The following is a 14617-nucleotide window of genomic DNA, read 5'->3' on the forward strand; positions in this document are numbered from 1 at the left end:
AGTCTTGAATTCCTGATCTTTCCAAGACTTTTAACATGAAGACATGTTGAATTTTGTCTAATGCCTTTTCAACATCTAATGAAATGGCCACGTGGTGTTTTTCTTTGAGTTTGTTTATCTAGTGAACCATCCCTGACTTTGTTGTATATTGAACCATCCCTGCATCCCTGGGATGAAGCCTACTTTATCATGGCACATGAAAGTTTTGAGGTGTTCTTGGATTTGGTAAGTAAGAATTTTATTGAGTATTTTTCATTAAAATTCATCAGGGAAATTGGTCTGAAGTTCTCTTTCTTTGTTAGGTCTTTGTGAGGTTTTGGCATCAGCACAACTGTAGCTCATAGAATGAGTTAGGTAGTGTTCCTTCTCTTTCTATTTTGTGGAATAGCTTGAAGACTATTAGTATTAGGTCTTTGAAGATCAGAATGCATTCTGCACTAAACCCATCTGTTCTTGGGCCTTTTTTTGCTTGGGAGACTTTTAAGAACTTCTATTTCTTTAGGTGTTATGCGACTGTGAGGATGGTTTATCTGATCCTGATTTAACTTTGGGATTTGGCATCTGTCTAGAAAATTGACCATTTCATCCAGATTTTCCAGATGTGTTGAGTATTGGCTTTTGTAGTAGGATCTGATAATTTCTTTGTATTTCTTAAGTTTCTGTTGTGATGTCTCACTTTTCATTCCTGATCTTGTTAATTTGGATGATGTCTTTGTGCCCTTTGGTTAATCTGGCTAAGGGTTTATCTATCTTGTTGATTTTCTTAAATAACTGGCTCCTGGTTTTGTTGATTCTTTGTATAGTTCTTTTCAGTTCTACTTGGTTGATTTCAGCCCTGAGTTTGATTATTTTCTGCTGTCTCCTCCTCTGGGGTATATTTTCTTCATTTTGTTCTAGAGCTTTCATGTGTGCTGCTAGTGTATGTTCTCTCCAGTTTCTTTTTGGAGGTGCTCAGAGCTATTAGATTTCCTCTTAGCACTGCTTTCATTGTGTACCATAAGTTTCAGTATGTTGCACCTTCATTTTCATGAAATTAAAAAAGGCATTAATTTCTTTCTTTATTTCAACCTTGACCAAGTTAATCTTGAGTATAAAATTGTTCAGCTTGTACATATATGTGGGCTTTCTGTTGTTCTTGTTGCTATTGAAGAGCACGCTTAATTTGTAGCGATGTGATAAGAGACAAGGGATTATTTCAAACTTCTTGTATTTGTTGAGGACTGTGTTGTGACTGATTATATGGTCTTTAATTGAGAAGGTACTATGAGGTGCTGAGAAGAAGACATATTCTTTTGATTTAGGATAAAATGTTCTATAGATATTTGTTAAATCTTTGGTCCATGACTTCTGTTAGTTTCATTGTGTTTCTGTTTATTTTGTGTTTCCCTGATCTGTTCATTGATGAGAGTGGGATGTTGAAGTCTCCCACAATTATTGTGGAAGGTGCAATGTGTGCTTTGAGTTTTAGTAAAGTTTCTTTTAGGAATCAAGTAATGCATCTTGCATTTGTAGCATAGATGTTCAAAATTGAGATTTCTTCTTGATAGATTTTTCTGTTGATGAGTCTGATCTTTTTTGATGATTTTGGTTGAAAGTCAATTTTATTCGATATTAGCATAAGTATTGCAGCACGTTAACTCAGGCCATTTGCTTGGAAAATTCTTTTCCAGCCCTTTACTCTGAGGTAGTGTTTTTCTTTAATACTGAGGTGCATTTCCTGTATACAGAAAAATGCTGGGTCCTGTTTAAGTATCCAGTTTGTTAGTCTTTGTCTTTTCATTGGGGAATTGAGTCCATTGATGTTATGAGATATTAAGAAATAGGGATTGTTTCTTCCTGTTATTTTGATGTTATTTTTATGGTTGTGTGGTTATCTTCTTTTGGGATTGTTGAAAGATTACTTTCTTGCTTTTTCTAGGGTGTAGTTTCCCTCCTTGTGTTGGAGTTTTCCATCTATTATAATCTGTAGGGCTGCATTTTTGGAAAGATATTGTAAAAATTTGGTTTTGTCATGGATTATCTTGGTTTCCCCATCTAATTGAAAGTAATTGAGAGTTTTGTTGGGTATAGTAGTCTGGGCTTTCATTTGTGTTCTCTTAGGGTCGGTATGAGATCTGCCTAGGATCTTCTATCTTTCATAGTCTCTGGTGAGAAGTCTGGTGTAATTCTGATTGGTCTGCCTTTCTATGTTCCTTGGCCTTTCTCCTTTACTTTTTCCTTTGCTGCTTTTAATATTTTTTCTTTATTTAGTGCATTTGGTGTTTTGATTATTATGTGACAGGAGGAATTTCTTTTCTGGTCCAATCTATTTGGAGTTCTGTAGGCTTCTTGTATGTTCATGGGCATCTCTTTCTTTAGGCTAGGGAAGTTATCTTCCATAATTTTGCTGAAGATATTTACTGCTCTTTTAAGTTGGCAATCTTTACTTTCTCTATACGTATTATTCTTAGCTTTGATCTTCTCATTTTGTCCTGGATTTCCTGGATGTTTTGGGTTAGGAACTTTTTGCATTTTGCTTTTTCTTTGACTGTTTAGTCTGTTTCCTATTGTATATTCTGTACCTGAGATTTTTCTCTTCTTTTTCTTGTATTCTGTTGATGATGATTGCATCTACACCTTCTGATATCTTTCCTAGGTTTTTTATCTCCAGGGTTTTCCCCCCTTTGTGATGATGTCTTTATTCTTTCTACTTCCATTTTTAGATCCTGGATGGTTTTGTTCAATTCCTTTACCTCTTTGTGTTTTCCTGCATTCTTTAAGGGATTCTTTGTCTTTCTTCTTATTGACTTCTTATGGACCTGTTTACTTGTTTTATCTTGTATTTCTTTAAGGAAGTTATTTATCTCATTCTTAAAGTACTCTGTCATCATCATGAGAGGTGATTTTAAATCAGAGTTTTGCTTTCCTATTGTGTTGGGTTATCTAGGGTTCACTCTGGAGAGAGAACTGGGTTCTGATAATGCCAGTAGTCTTGGTTTCTGTTGCTTGTGTTCTTTTCCTTGCCTATCATCATTTGGTTATCTCTGGTGTTAGCTGGTCTTGCTGTCTCTGAATGTGGCTTGTCCCTCTTGTAAGCCTGTGTGCCAGAAGCCCTGGGAGAGTATTTCTCTCTGGGAGGAACTTAGTTATGGAGAATTGTGTATAGTTTCAGCTCCAGGGTGCAGACAGAAACTGGAAGGAACCTGTCCCTGGCTGTTCCCTGGTTCCAGTGTTCTGATGGCTTAGAGCAGGTCTCTCTTGGACCAGGAATTTGAGCAGAAGTGGTGTTCTTACCTCTGCTCATAGACGAGTCAGCAATCCAAGGAGACTGGCTCTCTCCATATGGTATTTTCTTATAGATCATTGTGGCACAGGATCAGCTCTGGGCACAGATTCATACTGCTCCCTACAATACCTCTAAAGTGGCTATTCTTGTATCTAATGTATGTGATATCTGACGACACCATGGTGTATCCATTTTTGAATGAATCAGAATGAGAAGATGTGAGCCAATTTCCAGACATAATCCCTTTTGCATAGACATCCAGAATAGTGAATTGGGCACAATCCCGTAGGTGGTGTTCAGAATTGTAAAATATAGTTAGGTCCAAAAGGAACAGCTAGGGGTTTATGATTGATGAAAAGAGGATCTAACCAAAGGAGAAGGGAAAATAATTCACAATGAATGCAAAAATGCTATAAATCAACATGTCCATTTATTCAAGGAAATCTCCTATACAGACATTGCATGAGATCAGCAAGTATTATGATCCTCATATTAGATTTCTTAGAAGAATAAGCTTATATTATATATTTACAATTGTATGGAGTCTAGACATTTGTGAATGGATTACATTATATGAGGAAGATGTCAATATAAACCCATACTACATAATTAATCTTTCATTCCTATGCATTGTAACTTATGTGAGTCATTAGCATTCCAATGTACTGAAATATGAAGTACAGCATTATAGATATTATCCAGCACATCACAGTGATTCTGAGCAGGTATGGATGGTAGAACATGCATTTAACTGGTCCTCCTCTTGGTTTCTTGCAATATTTGTTGCATCCAATTTGTTAACCTGAAATTTGAGCACAATATATATGAATATTCTGAATTCATTTAATATGGATTCTTGTTTCAATATGTGTAGTTACATTTCAGGTAGTCTACTACATATGTAAACATATTCCTACACAATGGTATTGTTCTCTCTGATCCCTGGTACCATATTCCAAATCCATCTTTCTTTAGCAAAACCTCACCTCCTGAAAAGCTTTAAAAACACATGCACTGCCCCAGAATAGGAGGACCCTGGATTGTAAAGCTACTCAGGTAGAGATAAGTCTTTCTAGGCACACATATTCTCTACCAATTAGAATCCCTATTATGGAAATTTCCTCTCTACCCTCATCCCATTAAATGGATGTTCATGAAGATTGGGAAACAGATGGAGTTGCTGAATATATTTCCTTGATTTCTATCTCCTAATCAAGTTGAATTTCTTTTGGAATGTTAACTTCTCTGTGAGTATCATAGTGGTACTTCCTCTTTTTGTTGTATGTGAATGTTCCAATAATTCATACATGGAAAAACAGGGTGATACATCTTAGACCAAGACTCCTTCTATCTTCTACTGCATTTGCCCAGGTACAGCCTGATGAAGATAACAAAGACCCTGATCTCTCTGTGTACACTTTATTACAAATGGGATCATCTAGAGCTGTATCCAAGTGCCACTAGGAAAGAGGATGACTTTGAGAGTGTCATTGATGATAATGCAGAAAGAACTTAAATTCAGATACTGAGACATCAGTTAACTCTACAAGTAAACAAGAACCATTTATCCCTGCAGCTGAGCTCTGTTAGAACTGGAGTTTCAGGGATAACTTTTTGCTCAAGTCAGACTGGGCAACTTCAGAGTAAACATTGAAAAACTTACTGAAAAAAAGAAAAGAAAAACCTATCTGCAGGTGGGTTCAGGACCAGTAGGGGGCACAGTGGGACCAACAATCCCCAGCAGAGAGATGTGGTGCTTGTGTGGGAGACTGTATCCTCTGTGGTTTCCTTTCTTAACTTACATGTAACTATTGTGTTTGACATGTAATGTTTCCATGCTCATAAACTGTGAAAATTCTTTGTTAAGCATGTCATAGATTTATATTTTCTTGACACACACACAGAGACACACATATGAAACATACTCTTCTTGATGAAATCTTCTGTTTACAGATACACAGTTAATTTCCATAATTTATTTATTGTGATGGTGCTGTAAAAATTATTCATGTACAACTATTTCTGAAGTATATTTAGTTTTCGTTGTTTGGGCAACAATTTTTTAGTATATAACATGTTGGAAAGGCAAATGATACTTGTATGTATTGAAAGGAGGTTGTAAATAATTAAGAACTTAGCTCCTTTCTAACTTTGCCATTAGTGTTGTCCTTCTTGTAACAACCTGTAAATCTATCTCTTAACTGTGGCAGAAGAGGAGGCACTGTTTCAGGATGCAAATCTTTTTAGAGCACAGGCCCTGATGTTAGTTACATCCATAGCCTCAGCATAATATCAGAGATGAGGTATGGGATGAACTTCCTCAGACAGAATTAGGGCTTGGGCCTCTATGTCCTGATTTTTAACTCAGGTGTCCCTCAGGTGTCCCTTCTTCTTCAGCAGGACTAGGCCTTTATCTAAGATGTACCCTGCTCGTGAATATGCAAATCATGTGAGTCTATGGTGGTAAATATAGGGATGTCTACATCCCTCAAAATCATACGATCACTGTTGTCTGTACAGTCACTGAGTATAGAGGACTTCAGCATGGGGTGGAGCTGTATCATCCTCTTCCTGGTAGCAACAGCTACGGGTAAGTGGCCCACAGCAGCAGACTTGAGATTCTGAGATACTCTCAGGTGACAATGACATCCACTCTGTCTTTCCTTCTACAGGTGTCCACTCACAGGTCCAGCTGCAACAGTCTGGGCCTGAGCTGGTAAAGCCTGGGGCCTCAGTGAAGATTTCCTGCAAGGCTTCTGGCTACACATTCACTGACTATGTGATGTCCTGGGTGAAGCAGAGTCACGGAAAGAGCCTAGAGTGGATTGGAGATATTAATGCTTATTGTGATACTGATTACAATGAAAAATTCAAGAGCAAGGCCACACTGACTGTAGACAAATCCTCCAGCACTGCCTATATGGAGCTTAACAGATTGACATCTGAAGACTCTGCAGTCTATTACTGTGCAAGACACAGTGTTGCAACCACATCCTGAACATGTGAAAAACCCTGGAGGTGCAGGAAGCTTCCTGTGACTAATATGACTCAGAGAAGATTATCCTGAAGAGTTGCTGAGATGCAATCATTTTTATAGTCCATTTTTGTGTCTCTTTTTTAGAGACCTCCGGGGCAGTTTATTAACTTTGCAACAGGACATCTCTGAATTCTTTGATGCTGATTTAGTCTGCTCCTGATGTACCCCACACTTTGTCATTCTCTTCACCAGTGACAGCCTCCATTGGCATTCTTCTTTAATAAAACAAAAAAGGATAACTGTGATTATGCATGATAAAATTATCTTTGGAATCTGAGAAAGACTAGCACTTTCATTGGAACAGCTGGGAATATATTATAGTATGAATTTGATCTGTAAAATCCCATCAACTTTTGGGCAAACTTCAAAATATCGTCCTAATTGAGGTTAGACAGTCACAAAAGAACACACATGGTACGCACTCTCTGATAGGTGGATGATATTAGCCTAAAAGCTCTGAGTACCCAAGATACAATTCACAAACCACATGAAACTCAAGAAGAAGGAAGACCAAAGTGTGGGTGCTTTGGTTTTTCTGAGAAAGGGAACAAAATACTCATAGGAAAAAATATGGAAAGAAAAAGTAGAGCTGAGACAGTAGGAAAGGTCATCCAGAGAACATCCCACCTGGGGATTCATCCCATACACAGTCACCAAACTATTGTGTATTCCAAGAAATGCTTGCTGAAAGGAGACCAATATGGCTCTCTCCTGAGAGGACCTGTCAGCCTTTCAAATACAGACGTAGTTTCTCTCAGTCAACCATTGGACTGACCGTGGGTTCCCAGTGGAGGAGTTAGAGAAAGGGCTGTAGGAGCTGAGGGGGTTTGCAACTTTGTAAGAATAACAACATCAACCAACCAGATCCCCCAGAGCTCCCAGGCACAAAGCCATCAACCAAGGAGTACACATGACTCCATATGCATATGTAGCAGAGGATTGCCTTGTTAGGCATCAATGGGAGGAGATGTCCTTGGTCCTATGAAGGCTTGGTAGATGCCTCAGTGTAGGGGAATTGAGGATGGGGAGGTGGGAGTGGGGTGGGTGGAGGAGCACCCTCATAGAAGCAGGGGGAGGGAGAAATGGGATGGGGGTTTCTGAGAGGGGGGAAACTGGAAAAGGGTATAATGTTTGAAATGTAAATCAAGAAAATATCCAAGAAAAAAAAGAAAAAAAGAACAAAAGAAAAAAGAAAAAAGAAAGAAAGAAAGAAAAAGAAAAAAGAAAAAAAACCCCTTTCACAGTGGTAAGTCTTAAGTGACTTCTAGGTGTTTTGCTATCTCTGCTTGTGTGTTCCAGCAGAAGTTCGAGGCTCTTAGAATATGAAAGGTATTTATAACAGAATACATAGCTGCATTGTTTCTGCATGCATAAAGTTGAAAAGTCCACTAAATAGGGAGTGAGGATGACTATAGGATAGATGGAGAAGAAGACTGAGACAAATGTTAGAAAGCAGAGGGCTGTCTAGTGAACACTATGGCAACCCCAAGTTTAATTATCATAGACCTATAGACTTTACAGTGTCATAGGGAACAAAGTCATAGTCAGGCAGAGACAATACCTGACATACATTGGATATCTATTGCCATCCAGAAGCCTCCTATTTCTTTCTTCCAAGATTAACAGAACATTCAGCCCTCCTTCCTTGACTCTGACTCTCATATAGTCTTTCACAGAAGTAGGCAAAAGGGCTTCTGACACAAAGCCACAAAATTTTAATTTCTGTATGATGGATAGAAATAATATTATATCAAGTTTCACAGAATTCATTTATCACCTTAATGAATGTACATGCTAACTGAGGTAGATTCTGAGGTTATATGTTAATATATGGTCCCATAATAATGTTCCCAGTCTCAATAATCTGTCCTTCAGCTTTTAGAGAACATCAGTCTTCTGTCATTATGTTTTTAGAAATGGGAACTGCAAGAGCTGAATACAACTGCCAGCAAGCAGGAACCTGGCTTCAAGAGAGACATTATAATAATATTGGCACAACTTAAAATCGCTGATGCATAAATCATCATGCCCAGGTAAATGAGCCATTTCTGTCTTCAGTGGAACTCTGTCAACACTGAAGTTAATGGATAGGTTTTCTTTTTCTTTATTTTCATAGATATTTTCTTTACATTTCAAATGTTATCCCCTTTCCTGAATTCCCCTCAGAAAACCCCCTATCCCATCCCTCCTCCTCCTGCTCACCAACCCACATAAGATTTTTCTTAAACCAGACTGTGCAACTTCAGTTTAAACCATGACAAACCTATTTTCAGGAGTGTTCATGACTAGCAGGGGGCATAATGAGACCTATAATCCTCATAGAGAGATGAGCTGTGTGTGGAAGCGACTCTGTATCCTCTGTAGTCTTCTTTCTCAAGTGCATTAACTGATCTGCCTTGCTTTGATTGACATGTGATGTCTCCAAGCTCAAACTCAGTATTCTTTGCTAAATAGTTCTCAGATTTATGTTACTGGTTTTGATTTGTTGTTTTATAATTTTTAATAAAACTCATACAGTGTTTTCTAATAACTTATTTTCTCACCACAAATATTTCCAGATCCTTCCTACCTCCAAATTCATGAAATATATACAATTTTCCTTTTTGAATAAAGCAAAAAAAAAAAAAGAAAAAAAGTAATTTAAGGAGGAATTAAAAACAAATGGAAACAAAACGAAAGATAATCAAAAAGAAGACACACACACACCACACACACACACACACACACACACAGAGAGAGAGAGAGAGAGAGAGAGAGAGAGAGAGAGAGAGAGAGAGAGAGAGAGAGAACTCCAATAAAGCCACAATCCTGTAGCCATGATATATAGACAAAAGGTAAATGATGCAAAGGGTATTGAACAAGACAATGTCTCCAAAAATTCTATTGAGGTAATAATTTTTTTGTTGGAATCAACTAGTAAGCATGTCTTCTATGATTAATCATGCTTAACATCGCAGGAGAGACTCCACTGGTGAAAACTAACTATTCCTTTACACGAGTGTCAGCTGCACTTCTTCTTGGTTAGGGCTGAAAACCTGCACTCATTTCCTTCTCCCAAGTTTATCTGGGTTGATTTGGCTCAGGCTCTGTGTCTGCAGCCACAGTCTCTGTGAATTCATAAAAGCATCAGTCAAATTGTGTCTGGAAGACGCTCTTTCCTTGGAGTTCTGCATCCAGTCTGGCTCTTATAATCTGCTCAATTTTAAAATGTTTTATTCTCTATTCTTATCTCTATTTTACTGTGTCATCTTTGTAAATTCCTCATACTGTAATGACCAAATTCTATTCCCTTGGCTTCTACAACTAAATACAGCAAAACAAATTATTCAGTTCTTGGAACATGTATGAATGATTACATGAAGCACACACTTAATGTGTGTGGGTAACCTATTCAGTATATGTTTTCCAGTTCCATAAGACACTTGTAGATCAGATAATTTATGATTTATCACTGAGTAATACTTTTCAATATGTATGACTATGTCCTTTTTTATTTATGCTTTATTAGAAATCTGGGATGGTTTCTTCCTCTATATGTTGCGAAATGACTATGAAGAACATGCTGTGAATAAACATGAATGTACAAGTATGTCTACAACAAGATGTAGAGACCTTTGAGTAGCTGTATTTCCCAGCACAAACTACATTCAAATCAAACCAGTGAAAATTACCACATGTGAGACCTAGAAATGACTGAGCAGGTAGAGATGTCTACTGGCAAGCTTAGCATAAGGGTAAGTCATTCTCTGAAGTTAATATATCCAATTTGGTGCAGGTGTACCCTGTTATCACTACTAAGAATGACACTTTAAAATATTTCAACATGGATGGGGAGGAACTATTAGGGCCCACAGCACACTGAAGGTCTTTTGGCATTTGATGACTAATAGGCAAAATATAATCTCTTTATTGGGGAAGATTTCTGGAGGTTCACTATTTACTAGAGATAATCCTATATATGAGTATATAGGTAGCAATAATAAAATTCTCTGTGTTATTAGTTAATTAAATAGAAGATCAGTATGCTTGGAAAGAGAGTTTTAGGAAGGTCCCAAGGGGAATCACAGGGACCTAGTGATGGTAGACTGTGGTGAGAGTCCTGAACGTGGTGGTAGATCACAACATATTTCATATATGATTGAAAATTACAAAGAATAAAAATCCTTATGAAATATAAAATAACAACTTTACAAGTGTATAGAACTTTCATAAAAATGTATTTTGTACACTGTGCATATTTCTTCTGTAACCTCTAGTCTCTATTATTTTTCCTTTATTCTACTAGACAATTTTCGTTTTAACATTTCTGAAGGCAGTGAAAAAAATGTCCTAATCTTGTGGGCTGTGCCTTCCAGCATCGTCTGCTCACTGTGCCTTCTTCTAAGATCTTCAGCATCTAGGAAAATTGAATAAATTTCTCCCCACTTAGAGTTTCTATTTTCTGCTGTTGATTTTAAAGTTGTCACAAATACAGGTCAGTATAAAGATGAAGGTATTGATTGTTGAATAAATAGCAATATCAAATATGTGAGTTAGGAACTTGACACATCAGTAAAGTCAATGAAATCCCACTCTTTCATGGAATTATTTTATTCATCATTTTCAGCTTGAGATGGCATATACTCTTACACTATTCAGGAAGTCTATAATTAGTGTACCAATTATGTGGAAAATATATATCGATAAGACTCATAGAGACCTTAGAAACAGAGAGCATCAAGGTAGTAGTAAAATCTCCCCTTTGAGCTCCTCATCTGACCTCCATTCAAAAAACATAGGGAAGTATTCTTAGATGAGTGAACAGAGTCACAACCCTTTGTGCTAGAGTGAGGGTCTCCCTCAACCTCACTGCAACCCAACATCACTCACAAGAAGTATGTATGGAGGAACCTGGTCTTGTGTATTACATACTCTCTATGAAAAGCACAAATGAACTCTTTGAGGGCTCCTGCATCTCCAATCATAGACTGATACCACTTGAGTCCATAAACTTATGTATGCCATCAGAGTCAGCACCTGGTGAGGGAATGCAAATCTCTGCTGGATCCACCCAACCTTGGGTTGAAAAGTCAAAGCTGGACCTGTGTACTCACTAGTGTGCAGCCATGGACAGGCTTACTTCCTCAATCCTGCTGCTGATTGTCCCTGCATGTGAGTGCTAAGGCTCCTTAAGGGATGACTGTTTCTATCCACACCTGTTCCAACCTTACCTTCTCCTTTTTCTTTTTCTCCACAGATGTCCTGTCCCAGGTTACTCTGAAAGAGTCTGGCCCTGGGATATTGCAGCCCTCCCAGACCCTCAGTCTGACTTGCTCTTTCTCTGGGTTTTCACTGAGCACTACTAATATGGGTGTGGGCTGGATCCGTCAGCCCTCAGGGAAGGGTCTGGAGTTGCTGGCAACCATTTATTGGGATGATGATAAGTACTACAACCCATCATTGAAAAGTCGGCTTACAATCTCCAAGGACACCTCCAACAGCCAGGTATTCCTCAAGCTGGCCAGTGTGGACACTTCAGATACTGCCACATACTACTGTGCTCGGAGAGCACATTGAATCAGTCTCAGTTTTCAGCTGTACATTATTTCAGGCTGGTTCTCAGCTCTGTTCCTTCCTATTATATCAGAAGAATGTATAGCTACAGCTTTCCTACTGGCCTCTGTGGTTTCCTGTTTGCTCTTAAATTAAGAGCTTTCTATTCATTTTCTTCACCCTAGGTTCCTATTATAATGTTCATAAATGATTCTGTGTTTTACTTTATAAAGCTGATGGATGTTTGATGCTTACACCAGGTAGTTCAGAACTATGGTTCCACTCAGTCTTAGGCTTCAAATTCCCACAGTGGAAAATTCCAAATTATTGTAATGTTTACCTTCAGTAAACATTTGTATAGGGTGAAGATGGGACTTACTGGATGAGTATTCTCAAATTGAGTCATCAACCAAAGAGTGTCCATAGATACCCCCAAATAATTCAAGGTATTTTGAAGTCTATTTTTTGCTCCCCACAAACTAATTTTAACATCACATGGTTCAAGACAGCACTTATATATCTCACTGAACACAGAGAAGTTGATCATGTGTCCATGTAGAATTTTTATTCCTACTGATTAGTGTTCATAGTACTGGACGTATTTTGTATGGTATTAAAGGAGAAAGGTAATAACCACTCTAACTCTAAACCCTGTTGTCTACAATAGTTCCCTGTCTGTGGGATATGCTGACATAATAGAGGAGCAAACATTGTGGGATCAATCATTCATTCTTTGATTGAATAAAGGCCTATGAGATTAGGGTTAAGGTTAGCCATGGCTGACTCTGCTAGAATTGCCAGGAAACTGAAATTGCATAGACGATGGCCCTAAGGGAAAATCATATGCCACTGTTCTGATAAAGCAACATATCAATAAAATCATTTTATTTACACTTAATCCAGTAACTCATCTACCTGTCATCAGACACATGTTTTGCAGTAGATATGAAGCTAGAGAGAATCAGAAATGTACAATTTTTAGAGAAGTGGTACTCAATGAGTTTTCGTCACCAAACCTTCATCCCAGGACTAAATGACCATTGCAAAAGAAGATTGTAAGGGTCAGAGATGATTGATTACTCTACAAAAGCAGTCTTATCCAGACACAGTAGAATTGATACACATATGAATTCACATAGACTATGGGAACAAGCACAGGGCTTATATATTCAAACCAATGGGAATTTCTACAGAGCCGGGGAAGTAGATATGTGCTCCCACCACTATGTAAGAATCTATCTGCAGCTGGTACTCATCTACAATAGAAACATAGTCTTCTTCAGTGGGGACTTACTCCTGTATTAACCACACTTGATGTTAGGCCCTATACCCAAGAGATGGCCAAACAAAAGCAACACAATGACATATTTGTAGTTTTTTTCTCATATAGCTTTACTTAGGCAGTTTATCTTACTAGTTTTTTCATGTATATTTGGTTTCATACTTTTTCTTCTTTTGAGTTTGTGTATGTGTGAATATGTATGTATGACAAGATAGGGTGGATAGTAATAGAGAGAAAGGCAAATTGACAGAAAGTGAGTCTTGTTTTACCTTTTTGTTTGTTTTTGGTTAAAAAGTGAGAAAAATAAAGGGTATGAAGTTGGGTTGGTAGCAAAGGAATGAGGATCTAAGAAAAGTTGTGGAGAAGTAAAGTCTGATTAGAATATATTGTTTATAAGATATTTTCAATCACCAAAGGTCATTTAAGTTAAACAAACTGGGCAAAGGCCCCAAATCTCATGTACCTTTTACTTTTCCCTAAAAGAAAACACCATGAAAAGACAAAACATGTTTGTTTCTTTCTGGCATGTTCATGCACAACCTGGTCGGAAAGTTTCCAGTAATTTCTGGTCAGTTGTCAATTGTTCTGTTGACACATCTCTTATCATTTCTGTCTTCCTGAACTGATAATCAGGTAAGAATCTATGGAGAACAATGCATGTTTCACTGCTGAGATATTTTCTCAGACATGTACAGAGTCTTCTTAGGGCAATGTTCCTTTCCACACACAATCAAGTATAGCAACAGCCAAACAAGTCTCTGTTACTAACAACAAAGATAAGTTTCCATTACCTTATAGCTCCTTGTCCTTCATGACATCATCAGGACAGGAACAGATGTCACCAGCAGGATGAAAAGGAAGAAGCAGGCAGGACTGAAGGAGAAGTAATTAGCAAACCATTTGTCAGAACACAGGATTGATATAGATTGATTAATTTAAGATATAAGACAATATTTGGGAGCAAGAGTATGATAAGACTTAAAAGTATAATTAATAAATATAAATCTTGGTCTTTCTATTTAGAGCTAGTGCAGGCAGAGTAAAACTGTATTCTTATACCCTGTTAGTGTCAATGTGAGCCATTTATGTATCATAGTTGAGTCAAAACTTTGAAGCAGAAGTGTTTGATCACATACTCAATCAATATCTAATTCTGAGGATATGAGCAACATTCCTGCTAAAAAACTCTTTTGTTTTGCTTTGTTTATCCAAAATAGTTTCTTTGTACAGCACTGATTGCCCTTGAACTTATCTCTATAGACAAGGATAGACTTGAACTCAGAGATCCACATGTTCCTACCTCCCCAATCTTGGGATAAAAGATATTAGCCACTACCATCTGGGTTTGTTGAAATACCCTCAACAATTATTTTTAGTTTTCTCTGGTCATTTCATGTAATTTGAGGTGGGAGGTTCAGTGATTATACAATGATTACTGATTCCAAACTCATAGTCTTACTCATCTCCAATATTCTGCTCTGTAATCAAATGATTGCTACAG

General features: G+C 37.6%; 3 gene segments (V, D, J or C); all 3 read left to right on the top strand.

Annotated features, from left to right (window-relative positions):
- Positions 1 to 11875, top strand: part of LOC127686841 (immunoglobulin heavy variable 2-5-like) — an 82839-nt gene extending 70964 nt beyond the window's left edge. Inside the window, 1 exon segment of the V gene segment in view lies at positions 11539 to 11875. Within this exon segment, the coding sequence occupies positions 11539 to 11858 (320 nt within the window).
- Positions 1 to 14617, top strand: part of LOC127686834 (Ig heavy chain V region 108A-like) — a 142880-nt gene that overhangs the window by 109373 nt on the left and 18890 nt on the right.
- LOC127686806 (Ig heavy chain V region 108A-like) lies at positions 5726 to 6278 on the top strand. The segment is given in 2 exon segments: positions 5726 to 5855; positions 5938 to 6278. Coding segments are annotated over 2 exon segments (441 nt in total).

This window comes from Apodemus sylvaticus, chromosome 6 (genome assembly GCF_947179515.1).
Source record: "Apodemus sylvaticus chromosome 6, mApoSyl1.1, whole genome shotgun sequence".
Taxonomy (NCBI): domain Eukaryota; kingdom Metazoa; phylum Chordata; class Mammalia; order Rodentia; family Muridae; genus Apodemus; species Apodemus sylvaticus.